The sequence below is a fragment of the Podarcis cretensis genome (assembly GCF_951804945.1).
Source record: "Podarcis cretensis genome assembly, chromosome: 9".
Classification (NCBI taxonomy): domain Eukaryota; kingdom Metazoa; phylum Chordata; class Lepidosauria; order Squamata; family Lacertidae; genus Podarcis; species Podarcis cretensis.
In genome coordinates, this window is record NC_137178.1 from 56,224,775 (window position 1) to 56,243,478 (window position 18,704).

An 18,704-nucleotide genomic window follows, 5' to 3' on the forward strand; every position below is an offset into this window, starting at 1 on the left:
AACTGTTAGCCTGCATCTGTTTGCATGAATATTTGAAAGCACCTCAAAATGTGCATTCCATGCAAAAGAGTGTGGTGCTGATAGACGGGGTACTTATTCAGAGGTGAATTTATGTCCATAGTTTGCCATAAATATCTGTTTCTCTTACTCGCCATACAAGATGCAGATCTCCTTCACAGGATCAGGGCAACTGAATGCAGATGTTGCCGAGCATCCTAGAACTCCCAACAGCCCCAAGGAAGGATGGCCAACGGCCAGGCATGATGGGGGAGATGCAGCTCCACAACATCTGGCGGAGTCAATGCTTCCCCACGAGATGGGGAGCTGCTTCGAGCAACTTTTCAGAAACTATCCTAAGCCGAGGATGGTGCTTTGTCTTCCTGCTGTTCCTTATCTGTATTGTAAGCCTGTCTTTCCGCAAAGAAAGCCCCTTGCTTGCTGTTCCCCAGGACAGAAGGAACAGTGACCTGGGATGATGTGCTGCTACACGGTCCGCACCTCCATCCCCTATTGTTGTTGTTTAGTCATTTAGTCGTGTTCGACTCTTCATGACCCCATGGACCAGAGCACGCCAGGCACTCCTGTCTTCCACTGCCTCCCGCAGTTTGGTCAGACTCATGTTGGTAGCTTCGAGAACACTGTCCAACCATCTCGTCCTCTGTTGTCCTCTTCTCCTTGTGTCCTCCATCTTTCCCAACATCAGGGTCTTTTCCAGGGAGTTTTCTCTTCTCATGAGGTGGCCAAAGTATTGGAGCCTCAGCTTCACAATCTGTCCTTCCAGTGAGCACTCAGGGCTGATTTCCTTCAGAATGGAGAGGTTTGATCTTCTTGCAGTCCATGGGACTCTCAAGAGTCTCCTCCAGCACCATAATTCAAAAGCATCAATTCTTCGGCGATCAGCCTTCTTTATGGTCCAGCTCTCACTTCCATACATCACTACTGGGAAAACCATAGCTTTAACTATACGGACCTTTGATGGCAAGGTGATGTCTCTGCTTTTTAAGATGCTGTCTAGGATTGTCATTGCTTTTCTCCCAAGAAGCAGGCGTCTTTTAATTTCGTGGCTGCTGTCACCATCTGCAGTGATGATGGAGCCCAAGAAAGTAAAATCTCTCACTGCCTCCATTTCTTCCCCTTCTATTTGCCAGGAGGTGATGGGACCAGTGGCCATGATCTCATGGATCCCAAGGTGCACAATTTACATTCCACGCCCGGCTCTTTATTTCCCACCCACTTAAACTACCAGAATTCTTGACGAGTCGCGCGGCCCCAGAGGGAGGGGGCGGGTTGGAGGGGAAAGCGCCACGTGACCCAGGTAGGGTTAGATAGGTTCGCTCGCTCGCTCTCCCCAGCCCCGCCCCCTTCGAGCAAAGCTCTCTCTCTCTCTCTCTTTGCAAAGCGGAGATGTTTCGAACATGCTGGTTCCGGCGCCACCAATCAGAGAGGCGGATGCGGAGCAAGGGGGCGGGCCCTGCCTCTGAGGCTTCGGTGGCGTGGCGGAGGGAACAGCTTCGGCGTTGTTTGGTTGAGGGGTCGCGGAGGAGGAAGCGGCTATGGCGGCGGGGAAGCGCCGCCTCCGCTCTCGGTGCCGCCGCCGCCGCGCTTCTTCCTGTTAGCGGGAGAGGACTCGGCGCCGGGAATGGCGGGCCCCGCGCGGCTCCTGCTGCTGCTGCTCCTCGCCGCGCCCTTCGCCGCCTCGGAGCCGGAGAATGGCCAGGACCGGGGGGAGCCGCCGCCGCCGCCTCAGCAGGAGCAGCAGAAGCCGCCGCCGCCTCAGCAGCCGGCGGTGCAAGGGCCGGAGCTGGCCAAGGCCGAGGTGAGGGGCGCCGGGGATAGGCTCGAAGGGGAGCGGGCGGCTCGGGGGCCTGGAGCGAGGCTGGCTTCGGCTATTCAGAGCATCCTCCGACCGCATCTCCCCTCCCCCCCCCCAAAAATACACGTGTGCGCGCACTCACACGAGACGTTCTTCGGGGCGCTGTAAACGGAGGGCGCTCTCCGCTCCTTGGCGGAGCCCTGACGTGGCTCTCGTGCGTGCGTGTGTGGGAGAGGAAGAGGAAGAGATCCTGACGGGAGAAGCCAACCTTAGTTTTGGACACGTGTTTGTTGGGGAGTTTCCCAGTGAACGCGTGCTTGCAGCAGCTGCAAAGGGGGAGGGGGAAAGGCTTGGTTGACTTCACTTCATCAGGTGCAGGGCGTGTTATTCCTGCCCATCATGAGTTTACTCGAGGATTTCGTGGTCTTTCCACCCGGCTGTTTTGCTCCTCTTATTCCCTCCCCAGGCCTGTGTGTCTGCTTGCAGGTGCATGTATAAAACCACAGTACCTTTCCACCCAAACGTTTTACAAACTTTTGAGCGCCCCCCCCTTCCCCAGCTAAGGGTAGCACTTCATGCACTTGATGAACTTGGGCCTGTCCATGAAAGTTTGTGCCACAATAAATCTTGCGGGGGCACCTACCTGCAAGGTTTTCAGGGGGAGCTGCCTGGAAACTGGGAATATGCTACCTGCTTATTTACTGAAAAGTAGCCCTATGAGGGAAACTGCCTTTCATCAGCTCTGTGGTGACAGAGATTGCTTGCTGTCTTTGGTGTCCTGCTAAGGCAAGCATGGGGGGCCTTTGGCCCTCCAGATGTTGTTGAACTATAGCTCCCATCACCCCTGGCCAATCTTGCTACAGCTGATGGGAGTTGCAGTTCAGCAACATCTGGAAGGCCAAAGTTTCCCACCACATCTGTGCTGAGAGACTCGTTCATAAAGTTAGGTAATGCATCTATGGGGCTGGGAGATGGTTAAAATGAGTTTTATTGAAAGCCATAGGGATACAATCAGGTACAGAGTACCAGCATAAGATTTCATAATTGTATCAGATTATCGCCATAATTTTGAAATTTAGTTTCGAGAAGAAAAAGTGGACTGTGTTCCCAGAGTGTTGGCAGGGGAGGTGGGAGCAGGAATCAGTCTTGAAGAAAAAGGTGCTATGGCTTAGACTTGCATAGGAGTCCTATATCTACCAATAAAATCATGGTTGGGGTGCAATGGTTCAACAGAGAATGGAACATATGTTGCATTTGTCCATAGAATTTTCTCAATTATGTAACCTGCATATCATTGTTCACAAAAGGAGCATGGCCACAAATGGGAGCAGCAGGTGTTAAATGGTCAGATTTTATTTCTGATTACATTACTGAAAACTAGCAGTCTGTGACTGTTAAAAGTATTAGAAGTGTGAGACTTGCTATTTGGCAGTCACTAATGTGCATTAGAACCTCCCACTTTTCCTCCCCACAAATTGATTTCTGCACTGTGGACTTCATTTTGCCACTGTGACCTTAACAGGGTGGTTAAGTAGGGAGCAAGTGATTAATAGTGAAGTGCTGCACTAAAATTGGGATGGGGGATAATTTGCCTGGAAGTTTTCTGTGACTCCACCCTACTTTATGTAAGGAAATTTCAAAGAGGTTGTCTCATTCAATGCCCTACCATTTCAGCCCTTTGCTATCCCTCTCCCTGGAAAGGCTGCTGTGACTTTTAAAACTGGGTGGGAAGTAGAAATTCAAAATGCTAAAACTTTTCTCCAGGAGGCAGGTTTTGTGATGATGGTGGAAATCTTCTCCTGCAGCACTTCTGCTTATTATGCAATGATCTACAACACAGGAGCCTTGCCTGGCCACTTTGTTTGCTAGGAGGCTTGCTGCCCTGAAGAAGTCAAACAAAGAGACAGGCAGTTTTTTCATTTTACCTTGGCATGGGGGTGAGGAGAGCTGACTTTGAACCTCTCCTGAAAATCTCCATTGTCATATAAGAAGTTGGAGAGGGTCTACACTGCCTTTCTCTGTTCCCTCTGTCTTTTAGGTAGTTAACACTCATGTTTCGCTCTTTTCTTATAAGTTGAGAATGTCTCTACTTCTAGCAAATGCTGCTGTTCTGGTTCCACAGTATTCCTGCTTGATGTGGAAACCATGGCAGCCAGATATTTCTAACATAAATATTGCTTAAGGGCACAAAACTATTCTGTATTTCAAAGATGGAGAATCTGTGACCTTTCAAATTTTGTTGAACATCAGCTCCCTTCAGCCCCACCCAGAATGGGCAATGGTCAGATACAATGGCAATTGTCATTCAGCAACACCTGGAGGACTTGCAGCTGTACTTGCAGCAAGTTCAACTTAATGCTGTTGACTATGGGCAACAGAGTTCCCTACTTTGTGCAATCTTGGTCTTATAGGAGGAGCAGCAGCACACACTGGCATATAGAAGCAAATTCAGGTCCTTTTCTGCGCTCTTCCACTTCTGTGCTTCTGGATAATTTGAAATGACAGGCACTTACAGTACTTCCTGAGCCTATTTTCTCTGTAGAAGAATGCTGACTGCCCAAAGGAGGCTGCACGAATTGTTTAACAATCAATCCCTCTTCACAGCGAACTCTGCGAACTAGCTGTGTGAGGCAACTGTCAGCACTCTTAACAAACTGCAGGTCCCAGAATTATTTGGGGGAAGCCATGACTGTTTAAAGTAGTAGGGTACTGTATGGTATAACCTGGTGTAGGTACCATCCTATTCTTATAACCATAAAACACTATGGCCTCGCTGTTCTCGCTGTGTTTTTAATCTGTGGTTAAATCACAGATCCTCCTAGTGAATCTCTTGCATAGATCAGGGATAAAGCATGCATCTCTACTTAATAGATGTTCTGCTGAGACAATGGGTATTGCTTGCCTTGAGGCTTGTTCAGCTCAGAGACTTAAAATGTGGTGTCTTGTTCTCCAGGTCAAAGAGGAAACCTCAGGCAACTTCTCCCTTGCATCAAGGAGGAAAATTCAAAGATCTGCCATGTGTACTGTATTTGTTGTTGGTCTTCAGGATGCTTGCTTGGATTATCCATTGAGATCCTTCAGAATATAGTACTACCTAAGTTATTCATTTTAAATAATGTATAAGACACAGGGTACTTAGGGCCACTTTGCACTTTATACTGGAGTGTGCTTGCCACTGGTATGTTATGTGCATTCTATCAGTGTTTCATGTCTGTCTCTGTTGACACTTTGTGCATGAGCTGCCACAAGCAGTCAGGGTAGCCGCAGCAAAAACAATTGCAGTCTAAAGTGTGAAGCAAGCCGTACAAATATTGGTGCAGGTTCAGTTGAAGGAGTGAGCTAAATGCATTGTTTTTGTTTAGCACAGTTTGGCATCCTGGAGACTAAAGTGTTGCCAAGCTGCACAATCAAGATGACAAGCCTGCCTCATTGTCTCAGACCACTGTGACTTCTTGGCAGCCTTGAGGGGTGGAGAGGTTTCAGTGAACTTTTTGTCACAAAGTTCACAAATGATAACAGTTCAAGTTCTGTTAACATAAAACATTCCTTCTCCATTTTTTCCTATCGACAATTGATTAATAAATTCCTGAACATGTCTAGTTGGTTCTGCTTGCAGGGGATGTCATAACGATTGCTTGTGCTTTTTATTAGAATATCAGTTCATTGGTAGGTTGATGGCAGGGTTTGAAATTAGCAGGACGCAAGGTGCATTTTGCGCCTAAAGATTCTCTATTTGCGAGCACTTTAAAAAGTCTGGGTGCCATTTTTTGCACCTGGCTGACACTCAAGGATTACTGAAATGCATGTGCTTTGAAGCCTCAAAGGATATGTTAAGGATACAATATGTTAAGGAGTTTAACAATAAAGAGTAGAGTGTGTTGAAAACTGAAGTATGGTACCAATATTTTTATTGTAAACACTAATTTCTTTTGTATTAACAATTTCTGCTAAAAGAGTGATATTAACAATGTATCAATTACCGTATTTTTCGCCCTATAGGACGCATTTTTCCCCCTCCAAAAATGAAGGGGAAATGTGTGTGCGTCCTATGGGGCGAATGCAGGCTTTCGCTGAAGCCTGGAGAGCGAGGGGGGTCGGTGCGCACCGACCCCTCTCTCTCTCCAGGCTTCAGGAAGCTATCCGCTAGCCGTGGGAGACCCAGCTCTCCCAGGGCTAGCGGAGAGCTTGCCTGCACCCAGAAGCTTGGGGCACGCTGAGCTCCGCACGCCCCAAACTTCGGGATTAGCGCAGCGCTCCGCTAGCCCTGGGAGAGCCGCACGGCTTTCCCATGGCTAGCGGAGACCTTGTCGGCACCCAGAAGCTTGGGGCGCGCTGAACTCCGCACACCCCAAGCCTCGGGATTAGCGCAGAGCACCTGGGGGGGAAATAATTTTTTTCCCCTTTATTTCCCCCCAAAAAACTAGGTGCATCCTATGGGCCGGTGCATCCTATGGGGCGAAAAATACGGTATGTGAATTGTGTATTAATTCATTCTTATCAAAATAATAAGTAAAAAGTGTTGCTGACCACTGCCCCCCAGTGGCGACTAGACATTCTGTTTTGGCACCTACAACCCAGGTCCCAGAAGCCATTTGGCTCCTAGCTTTTCTGTCCCAGTTTCTAACTGGCACTGTGTTAGGAACCCTGTGTTCACTTTAATCAAGGGATTAGTAATTAGTAAAGCACAGTATGGGTAAATTCCCTCAGGCTAAAATTAACCCTTTAATAAGGTGAGAATAGTGTGCTTAAGAGAAACCAGTAATTTAGAAGTTAAAATTGCTTGAGCAATGCAAAAATGACTCATAAAAAGAAGCTGAGATTCTATAGCTCCACACTGTATGTGACTTAAAGCTTTCATGCCCCTGAAATACAGCTTAAACATGATGCAATTTATCTTTTTGGAAAATACGGCTACTGAGTCCAAGCAACCCATAAGTATTATCTTTATCTACAAATCCAGTTTTCCGTGTTACTCCTGATTTTCACCTTTCCTTGACGGTTGTGTCATCAGTGACAAAGGGCTGGTAGGGTGAAACATTTTCTACATACTTCCTGATCTTTATTTTTATTTTTTAAAGAAAAGAGAGCTTTACAGTTTAAAACTTCATTCATATTAAGAGTGAAATCTAGGCAACTTAAATTTTACCTTGAGTTCTTTGAGTGCTTCTGAGTTTGAGCAATAGGATAGGATTTGGACTTGATGGATCTGTTAGATTCAGAGTGTATGGGGTCACTGTCTTGATCTTACCTTCAGTGGAATTTAAAATTTTTCCTTGTAATATCTGATATCTGGATGTTGTTTTAGAATCTCCTGACCTTAAAGGAATGCCACCTTCCACACTTGTCTGTACACTCCAAGTACCCGCTTTATCAGACGTAATATGGGTGATTCATAAGGTTACAATGAAGTACAGTATAGTAATTCATGAAGTAATTCATAAAGTACGGCAAATCTGGGGTTGCTGAAGTGGTTGAAAAGTTGTACGTGGGATGAGTTTGGCATAGACGTAAACAGAAATCTCTCCAGGGTGACTGGAACCTAAGCTTTGTAATAAGGGGGAGAGATGGCAGCTCAAGGTAAAATACCACAAATATGTGATCAGCTGAGTGTAGATGACTCAAAGTCTGAAGTGCAAAATATAGGGCTACTTCAGGTAGCTTGCAATGATAAATTATAACTGAGTGATTAAAACATTAAATATTAACAGGAATGCCAGGGCACAGAAAATATGCTGAAGTGGTTGGAAGTCTTGAGGTCAATTTTGAAGTGATCTTTGTGTACTTACGTATGTGAAGCAAGATACAAAAAGTGGTGTGAAGTGCTCTTAAGTTTTTCACCCAAAATTACCGGTAGTCCATAAATGAACAGTTGTCTTGTAATGCAGCACAATGTCTACTGGACAACACTGTTCTGATCTGTTGGTGTCTACAATAGATTTAGCTACATATGGTCTTTACTTCTCTTTCTCACATATGTGTTAACTTGATGTCACATTCCAACCATTTAATTTTTTAAAAAATAATATTTATTAAATTTTTAACAAGAAAAGGGTTACAAAACAGTAAAAGAAAAATACAAAAAAAATACAAAAGCCAAAATTAGACATAAAGAGAAAAAAGAAAAAAGAAAAATCCCTCTTTCTAATATCTTACCACTCATTTACTTGTTTTCATGACTTCCTCACACCTCCCTTTTTTGTATTCCATTTAAAAATTTGTTCAGCAAATTCATACATATTATAACTTCAAATTTTCATCTAATATCAATCCACTCTTGCATATACTTGTTTTACCTTATTACTAGAACCACTTCGTTTCATTCCAACATCATTAACATTCAATAATTTTACAGTGTTTCTGTAGATAGATTTTAAATTTCTTCCAATGTTCTTCCACCAACTCTTCTCCCTGGTCTCTGATTCTGCCAGTCATTTCCGCCAATTCCATGTAGTCCATTACTTGCATCTGCCATTCTTCCAAGGTGGGTAGGTCTTGTGTCTTCCAATGCTTTGCAATGAGTATTCTTGCTGCTGCTGTAGCGCACATTCCAGCCATTTAAATGGCATCATTTAAAACTCTTGGGTAACTGTGATTGTTGCCACAGCAGTATTGATGTGTTGATAATTGTGGCAGGAATACGTTTTGACATCACTTAAGTCAGGCATGGCCAAACTTGGCCCTCCAGTTGTTTTCGGACTACAGTTCCCATCACCCCTGACCACTGGTCCTGTTAGCTAGGAATGATGGGAGTTGTAGTCCCAAAAACAGCAGGAGGACCAAATTTGGCCATGCCTGATTTAAGGGATCATCAAGTCTGATGCAATTAAGAATATTGCAGTTCAATTAGGAAGACCTGGCTATGTTTTCATTTAGTCCTGAAGATCACTGAGGAATGTTGGGCACTAAAGTGTTTGCCTAAACTACACCAGAGGCTAAAATGAGGTGACCCCATATCTGCCATTCCAGGCTATCTGGAGGAAAGTTGGCATGCAAATATGACAAATCAGCAAACTGGTAAGCAGGGATGTGAAACATTAGTACAATAGTGTGTTCTAATGTATGTAAAATCTAGTTTACCAAATACAGTATCTGCCTATGGGCATCTCTTCAACTGCAGTCTATTGTCAAGAAGAACATAAAAATGTTTTTCTTTACAATTCTGTTAACTATTCAAATTGATAAAAAGTTAAGACCAACACATTGTTAACCTTCAAATTTTCCGCTGAAGAAATTACTGCATTTGGGGTGGGGGGGGGATGGCTATTCTTCTGGTACAAAATGGTAGCTCTGCAACTCATCTCTCAGCTGGTGTAATTCACATCAGTATATAATCATGAAACATTTCATTCTCAGGTTCAAGTTTGTTGACAGTCTCAAGTGGTCCTACCCTAAGGAAGAGGCATTTTAGTAGTGGGGTACGAGAGCTGAAAATAATGCCAGTATATTTCACATCTGGCAACCAATGTGCCCCTTGGGTTTCAGATAGTACATGGGTAGACAAGTCTAAAAAGCCCGGGACACAAATTTTCACAGCTCTCTAGTGGCTATGGTGGCTCATTTACCAGAAGTAATGTATTTAGCATTAACTCTGGAAATGTATACTTGATTCTGATGAAACTAAGCCTCCTAGGTTTCCAGGTGTGATTTTTTTTATATACCCCAGCTCTCCTACCCCTCTGCATAGAGAAGGCTTCAAAATGCCTTGTTGTGCAGCAGAATGAATTATTTTAATTACTGATAAGCGCATATACTTTGAGAAGTCTTGTATCTGTATCCATATATGACAGGCTAATCATGCACTGTACTTGAATAGCAAAATTGCAGAGTTTACATGAATCATTTGCCAGAATATTGGGAAACATGGGCAGCTGAAGATTTAAACACTAGTATCATTATTAACTTCAATTGTTTTTCCCTTGTTTGTTTCTGAAAAATCATTCCTTAGTATAATATTTACCCCAAAAAAATCATGATTAAGCAGCTGAATAGCACAAGTTAGTTAATAGAAGACATAGTTTGCAGCAAGTAGCAAGATATGAAAACATATTGAAGTAAAATGTACAGGCATTCACCCTAACATGTGATGGATTAAATTGAGGCCAAGAGCATGCAAGCAAACCCTTCCCCCACTGCCCTCAGGTGAACTGGCTTCTCTGTGATAATCATGCAAATATCTGAAAAGTTCTGAAGAGTTTTTAAAAATGACATTGAGTGAATGCTCTTAGAGACTGTCCTTGTAATCAGAAATTCCGATAAACCAGGTTTCCCAGTCTTTGGAAATTTTTAAAGTATATTGACCTGCTTTTTGAAAACAACAACAACCCTTCGAACCGATGCACTTACTGTGCCCTGGGACTTTATGGTGAAGTGCAGCTAAGAAATCAATAAATAATTTGATTTCTTAATCAGTTAGCACACCCAAGGTTATTTGAGTTGTGGCTTACGTGCAGGTTTCTGTCCCCGGTTTAACCCAATGCAAGTTTAGTTAAATTACTGACTGCAGCTAGTGCAATAAGTAAACCTATAGAATAGATGGATTTGGGTGAGAGAAATAAAACTTTTTTCTTTCCTCCCCAGAAAGGACCTACTCCAGTGGCTCCCATCCATTCTGTTAGTGAAGACTCTGGGGATAAGACGAACCTGGGATTTATCCATGCATTTGTGGCTGCTATATCGGTCATCATTGTCTCTGAACTTGGCGACAAAACTTTCTTCATTGCAGCCATCATGGCAATGCGTTACAACCGGTTAACAGTGCTCGCTGGGGCTATGCTTGCCCTGGGGTTGATGACATGTTTATCAGGTGGGTGCTGTAGCTTCTCTGTCCTGGAACATATGTAGGAAAACTGCAAACAGTGACACATATATGTGGAGAAGACAGTCAGGCCTTGCTTTTGTGTCTTCTGTTCTACAAAAGAATTTCCCCTTCCTCTGCTGCCTCCAAAAATATGCTCCAGAGAATTGGAGGAACCTCCAGAACAGCATGACATGTGGCAATAGGAACTGAAGTGGGGCTGGTGGGATCTGGGTGTGGGACGGGGATGGGGACCCCTCTATCTGTATCCAGTTTGCAAAATGGGAGCTTCCCCTGGATCTGTCTTCCTCTCATGAATGGAAGGAATCCTTTCATTTGTGGAACGGGGGACATGAATCCACCCCATTTTGTTTTTGCTAACGTGTTCTATTTAACTAAAATCATGTCAATGTTACTGTCAGCTATTGTGTGAGTTAAAGTGTTTTGGGTAGCAAGGATGGGAAATATTTCTGGCCAAGGAATTAGAGACCTGCTACAATCACTCACATAAGACATTTAATCCAATTCACCAAGGCAACTTCTTATATAAATGGGTTGAAAAATAGATTGTGTACATGAAGAAAGCAACTCTTAAATACTGCCTTGCTAGACAGTGGTTCATGCCTTATGTTTTGCATCAAATCTGGCAGAAAGATGGCAAGTTAGACCTAAAGGAAGGTGTATTCTGGACGAGTTTCATGAATTGCCCTAGAATGGGAATGTAGTTTTAATGGTTCAGTATGTTGTATCTTTTGATGTTAGCTGCCCTGGGCTCCTTTTTGGGAATGAGGTATACATCCGACCAAATAAATTAAGAGCTCCCTGAATTAGTAGAGAATCTAATTTTCTGTTAACCAGCTTGCAACCTGAATTAGGTTTAGGGAAGGAGCAAAGTCAACTTCACAGGTAGCCTGAAATGTTTTTGTTTTTCCACTCCTAGTTTTATTTGGCTATGCCACCACAGTAATCCCCAGAGTATACACCTACTACGTGTCGACAGCACTCTTTGCAATTTTTGGCATCCGAATGCTCCGGGAAGGCTTGAAGATGGGTGCAGATGAGGGTCAGGAAGAGCTGGAGGAAGTTCAAGCAGAACTCAAAAAGAAGGATGAAGAAGTAAGTTGAAGTATATAGAGCATGTGTACACCCTGCAGAGTATCTTTGTGAAATCAGGAAGTCTAGGGAAAGTAGCCAGATATTTAGCTACACCTGTTCCCAAATGGAATTGATACACCAGATATATAGCTCTTGCATGATGTAGCAAAATATATCCTCTGCCTCCTGCAGTATGTTTAACAGCTGACTAAAACAGAGTTGTGCTACAAGAGCAAGAGAAGAAAAACTCCTGGATACAAATTTCAGTAAGAAAGAAATTGAAGTATTTTAACTGAGATTGTTCTACTAACCTCTGTAGGTTGTATGTTCTTAGTTTTGGTGGTGAGAACCTATTAGTAGGTTATTGTGCTATATATTGTACAGTCCTTCAATGGTTACTTCTGGCTTGGTTTCAATACAGTTTTTGTATTCTAAGAGCCAGAAGTTTTGTTAAGTTGTTTAGATAACATCTCCTCATTTCAGGATATTTTCATTATTATTATTGTTGGTATATAAGTGCAGAACTTCAAACAGTAAACATTATCAGAATTGTTGTGCTTTATTAATCATTTCTGAAATCGCTAGTATGAAATAGATTTGGCATTCTGCTTTAGCTCTCATTTAAAACTCATTACCATCTCAGAATGGTCATAGGAGAACTATACTGGTTCTGACTTAAGTGTTAATATTTATTCACCCAAATTGCTAATATATATTAGTCACTAGGCCTTTCCAATAGATTCTGGGTGAACTGAATTGACTAAGTCTTTGTGATAAATGCTGCCATCTGAGTTATATGTAAAAAAAATTAGTGTTCTGATAATTGATGTATGTGCTACTTACACGTAGCTCCTTACTTATACGTAGGAGCGAGTTAGCTCCTATTCTTTTCTAACATCCGCCTTTTGCTTCTAGCTCCAGAGAACAAAACTATTAAATGGACCTGGAGATGTGGAAACAGGAACAGGCCCTGCTATACCTCAAAGAAAATGGCTGCACTTTATCTCTCCAATTTTTGTGCAAGCTTTTACTTTAACGTTCTTAGCCGAATGGGGCGACCGCTCTCAGTTAACCACAATAGTTCTTGCAGCAAGAGAGGTGAGTGAAATTCATAAGATGTATCTAATCAAAGAGCAACATTCTCAAGAACCAATAATAGAACCATAGAATTGTAGAGTTGGAAGGGATCCGAGGGGGTCATCTAGTCCAGGCCCCCCCCCCCAGCAATGGAGGAAACTCAATAAAAGCATCCATGACAGATGCCCCCCCCAACCTCTGCCTAACAGCTCTTATTGCCAGAAAGTTCTTCCTGAAGTTTAGTTGGAATCTCCTTTCTTGTAACTTGAATCCATTGGTTTGGCACCAGGTTGAGGGAGGCTGTCTTCAAGAACTTGTTTTTAGTGGGGTAAAACTGGTAAACTTACTAAATAAAATAGGTGCAGGCACACATAGAATCATAGAGTTGGAAGAGACCACAAGGGCCATCGAGTCCAACCCCCTGCCAAGCAGGAAACACCATCAGAGCACTCCTGACATATGGTTGTCAAGCCTCTGCTTAAAGACCTCCAAAGAAGGAGACTCCACACTCCTTGGCAGCAAATTCCACTGCCGAACAGCTCTTACTGTCAGGAAGTTCTTCCTAATGTTTAGGTGGAATCTTCTTTCTTGTAGTTTGGAACCATTGCTCCGTGTCCGCTTCTCTGGAGCAGCAGAAAACAACCTTTCTCCCTCCTCTATGTGACATCCTTTTATATATTTGAACATGGCTATCATATCACCCCTTAACCTCATCTTCTCCAGGCTAAACATGCCCAGCTCCCTTAGCCGTTCTTCATACATATTAATGTATCTGTATTTATATTTTCAGGCATTATAAAGTAGAATGGGGTTGAAAGTTTGTCCAAAGCCAAAATAATCCAAGGCTGATTTTAGACAGTAGCCTCTGAAACAGTCATTATATATGCCACATTCCAGTCACGGCTGTAGCTCAAAGTTGGTCTGGACACCCTGTATAGGTTCATCCTCTCTCTCATGGGACACACAAAGGCACACAGCTCCCCTCTCTGCTAATCTGTGCAAATCAGCTTAGGAGGAAGGCTAACACTGTGGCTACCTTTTCCTTTTTGCTTCCACCAGCAAAATTGGTAGGAGCACATGGGACCAGAGAGAAAAAAATTGCCTAGGTGCTGTATCAGGCCCCTAGACTGGGAGTGAGCCACCACTGCTTAAGCATTATCACGATTCTATCTTTAAAACAGAAGTGGGTATTTAAATGAGTTGGAAAAAAACCAATTCTCATTTAATGAGGGGGTGAGTGTTGTATTGGCAGTAACTGGAAATGGTCACACTTTTTTGCTTTTATCCCAGGAAACAGCTGCCCAATAAAATCACCCTGGTCATTAACCCCAACTTTTGAAGTGGTTGACAGTCTTCTCGTAATGTGGCTTTGTCTGATCAAGCCCTTTGAATGCATTAATACCTCCTTGATAAGGTGCTGTAGAGAGCTGTAGCTTTTAAACTGCATTGAAAGTTGACCCATGTGTATTTGTACAGGATCCCTATGGTGTGGCAGTAGGTGGAACAGTTGGCCATAGCTTATGTACTGGCCTAGCGGTGATTGGAGGAAGAATGATAGCACAAAAAATATCTGTTCGGACTGGTAAGTAAGCCCTTGATTGGAAGCTGATTTGCCTAGTAATTGCAAAGCGAGTGGAATTTCAAACTTGGATTAATTAGGGGCTGAAAGTAGTGAGAGGGATGTGTTGAATGCATGTAATGAGTTACTATGTTCAACTTACATTTGAGCTAGAGGGTTGCATCAAAACAACTGTTTTTTCCTGCATGAACACTCAAGACAGCTATAGTCATGCTTGTGCTCATAGGCACCAGACAATATGCAGCCTGCATGCTGTTGATACTATAATATTAGTGTCTGCACCCTATCTCTCTCTTTTTTAAAAAAAAACTTGTTACTTGAATGGTGTTACAGATTTTAATAAGTTTACACCAGCAGCTGCTTCAAATATGATCTGGGTGGCCCTCTCCCTTTTAAGAAGTTTGTGTTAAATGGCTCCTCACAAAATAGTGGCAGTTTCCATTATGCAAGTACAGAGTGGCAGCTACAGGGAGATAAAGCCACATAACATTAGCCATACAATAATACTTTTATTAAGCGGCCATTGGTTTAATCTCTAAAAGACAAGGCTATAAAACCCAAACTGAGTTGGGTAGGGCCAAATTTCCCATTCTCTAGAAGCAGGGTTGCGGGTGGCGCTGTAGGTTAAACCACAGAGCCTAGGGCTTGCCGATCAGAAGGTCAGCGGTTCGAATCCCGCGACGGGGTGAGCTCCCGTTGTTTGGTCCCAGCTCCTGCCCACTTAGCAGTTCGAAAGCACACCAGTGCAAGTAGATAAATAGGTACCGCTCCGGCGGGAAGCTAAACGGCGTTTCCGTGTGCTGCTCTGGTTCGCCAGAAGCAGCTTAGTCATGCTGGCCACATGACCCGGAAGCTGTACGCCGGCTCCCTTGGCCAATAAAGCAAGATGAGCGCCACAACCACAGAGTCGTCTGTGACTGGACCTAATGGTCAGGGGTCCCTTTACCCTTTACCTAGAAGCTCACAGGCTGTGTGAGGAACTTTCCACCAGTTCCACCTTGATGTTAGGACATGAACTGCCGTACCTCTTTATCATGTTTACTGCCCGCTAGAAAAAAAGTATGTTCACTTTTCAAGAAAATGAAAAGCTGCACTGTCAGAAGTCAATTTCTCCTGTCTGCTGGTTTTGCTGCCTGGTGTGAGCCCAAAGGCTTATCTTTAAGAACATGTTTCATGTGAACCACATCATGGGTACTTCCAATTGTGAGCAAGCGTGCTGGTCTGCGTACAAGCATGCTTGTGACTTCTTGAGTCTGAACATGCTTGAATTATGTGTGCAATACAGGGGCCATGTGGCGTCTCTTGGCTGAGGGCAGTGAAAGACTTGTCACAATTCTGCAAGAGCTGGAAACAGCTTAATGGGTGCATCAGTGCTTTAAGGCAAATGGGTGCTCTAAGTTGTTTATGGGATGAAAGAGAGCCCTTAGATACAGAGTGAACTTTGTCCTTCTGATCTAATCACCATCTTTTTCTCTTTCTCTCTCTCTTACAGTGACAATCATAGGAGGCATTGTTTTCTTAGCATTTGCATTTTCTGCACTATTTATAAGCCCAGATGCTGGTTTTTAACAAGAGATTTCCCCCGTTCCTTGAAAGAGCAAGAATTAGGAGCAACAAACCTACCCTTGTATTCCTGTATATAGTGTACAGCTATTAGTGAAACAAGCACTGAAGATGGGATGCTGTAACTTTTATAGTAACATTTAGTTTGGTATACTTTGTGGACACAATCTGTGCTGGAGAACATGCATAATCTATATATTTGGGACACAAATAATATGTTTGCTTACTGTAGCTGACTCAGGTAAACTGAGATCCACCTTCTGAAATTTTATGAGGTTTGCTACTTCATCTGCGGATCACCACTAGCCATCGCTGAAAGATCCCCATTCTGGACGAATTGCTGCTGCCTTTGGCTTGCAGTTATGCCTTACCAAGTGTCTAGTACAAAGTATTGCGGAGAACCTTTTGCCTCCGACCTTGCAGCCCAAGTACACCATTCCACAATCAATAATGAATACCAGGAAATCTGAAATCTGCACTTAGGATTAACTCGCTTCCTCAAGGATTTGTGAATTCAGTTTGTAACTGAATTGTAGAAAAATCAGAATGTTTTGGTATCAAGTATGCTGATTCAGAATTCAAATGTATTCAAGAACACAATCTAGCCAGAGAGTAACCAAATAAAATTCCTCCTTTTTTTCTATTTATACTAAACATTCACTGCTTTTTCAGATTAAAGTACTTACTAAGGTGTTGGTTGTTTTTCTTTTAGAAATTAAAAAGGTAAACAGGGAGAACATGAATAAATTTAGGTGTCTTCTGTTTTAGAAATGTAGTTGCTTTGACTGCTTAGCTTAATTCAGAGGAAGTTATTGTGTAGTATTTCTACTTGGTTGGGGGGGCACTTTTATCCTACAGGCAAGCATTTTGGCTACATTCAGTGTCTAGTCTGGACAAATATTTCTGTGATTCCTTGTGGTTGCTACTGTGTTTAAATCATTCAGTCATTTCTGTAATGATTCTTAAGCAGATCGTTTGAGGAGTTTCAGTCGTCTAATACTGTGTCTTTGACAGACTGCTGTGAAGACAATATAAATATCTCTGGGTACTGAGTAAGTGCAGTAGTTCTCCATTCTTCATATATAAGCATCATGTCTGGAATAGTAAACTTGTGCTTACATATGAAGTATGAGGAAATTATTGCAGAATTAGGAAACAAAGCATCATCCAGAGGTAGTCTTAGCCCTTAAATGAGAGAGGTTCAAGCACACGTTTTACATCAGCTAGCTAGAAGACCAGATGAAATAGCCAAAGACTTAAGAATTACTGTAAGTAATATTTTATCAGGATGGAAAGATTACTTGAAACAATAAACTGTATAAAGGTAACTTGATTATTCTTGTTTCTATTCCTATGGTTCTCCAAAGCAGTACAGAAATTTAGCCTTCGGGCCAAAAGCATCTAAATTTTAAGAATAGCTGTCTGCTCTCTCTAGTCCATGGATGGTGACCTTTTTCAGTCTAGTGGCAGCATTCTCTTGAGGTGTGTCCTATTTCAGTGACACATCCCTGGCAGCTCTCAAGGAGCGGCTAGTGTGGGCACCTCTCTGTCTTAAGTGGGAAGTCCCTCTCTCAGACTAGAAGTTCAGCTGCTGTTCCTGAATAAAAGTTTTTGCTGCTTCAAGGACAGAATTGATGTCTAAAACAATTATTAAGTTGTGTGCACTTTGAAATTGCGGCAACCTCCAGATGATGATGGATTCCAACTCGTAAAAGTCCCAGCTGGGATGACAGCAACACCCAGAGGACCACAGTCTCCCTACACCTGACCTAGGACAAAGACTTAGCTGCAATTTGCAATGTAGCCACCGTTGCTAGTTTTCAACATGAGAGGCTGCTAGAGCAAAGGTTTAACCTGGCATTCCATTTATTTGAGTGATGGCAGACAGGCATCCTTTGCTTCGCTGATTTTTACCTGCAATGTACAGCCACAGTGGCACGTTTGATGTATTCAGAGGCATGCATTTTAACTTTTCATGGAGTGTCCGTGAGATGCCTCTTGGCCTGAACTAAAATAATGGCATCCTAGAATGTAACTCTGGGGTTCAAACACTTGGGAGGACGGGGTTGTTGGGAGACATGTGCAAAAAGGACGCCAGCGTGATTGTGGAAAAGATTCCACAAAAGGAAGTTTGAAAGCCATTTGTTCATATTATCAAAACATACTTCATTTAGCTTGTTTGAAATGCATCCCCTACATAGGATTTTAAAAATGCCCAGAACATTGAGAAGCAACTTCCTGTTTAGGAACTATTTTTGTTCATTCCTAAATGAAGATCGAGGGTAGCTACAGAAGATTGTGGGCATTCTAAAACACTTCCATGAGCATATCTGGATATATTGGAAGAGGCTTAAATTAGAAAATGCTGCCTAGAAATACCTTGAGTGCTAGGCAGACTGAACTGGAGCTGCTCAGCTCTAGTCCAAGGGGTGTTGAATATTTGGCCCTCCAGATATTGCTTGACTATAACTCCCACTATCCTTGGACATTGGCCGTGCTTGCTGTTGCTGATGGGAGTTGTAGTTCTGCAACATCTTGCGGGTAAAAGATTCTCCACCATGTACTAGTTCAAAGAGGCCGACAGGACCAGTGTAGATTCACTGAAGGTACAGAATCACCAAACCCACGGTATTTGATGCCTCTTGTACCCCACTCCTGACATCGGTCCTTATTTGGAGCTACTGTTGCTGAGGGAAAGTAGCACCAGATGGAACAATACCAACAAAGCAGCAGCCAAGACATAGAAATGAATTCAAACCAGGACCTTAAGGCTACAAGAAGCA

The 18,704-nt window shown here is 43.1% G+C and overlaps 1 protein-coding gene across 1 annotated transcript; it reads left to right on the forward strand.

Moving 5' to 3' along the window:
* The first annotated feature begins 1,389 nt into the window (after positions 1–1,389).
* On the forward strand, positions 1,390–17,247 carry TMEM165 (transmembrane protein 165). Its single transcript, XM_079990057.1, is given in 7 exon segments — positions 1,390–1,473; positions 1,475–1,816; positions 10,391–10,616; positions 11,548–11,723; positions 12,618–12,800; positions 14,256–14,361; positions 15,851–17,247. Coding segments are annotated over 7 exon segments (1,179 nt in total). The 5' UTR covers positions 1,390–1,404; the 3' UTR covers positions 15,928–17,247.
* Positions 17,248–18,704: the final 1,457 nt, after the last annotated feature.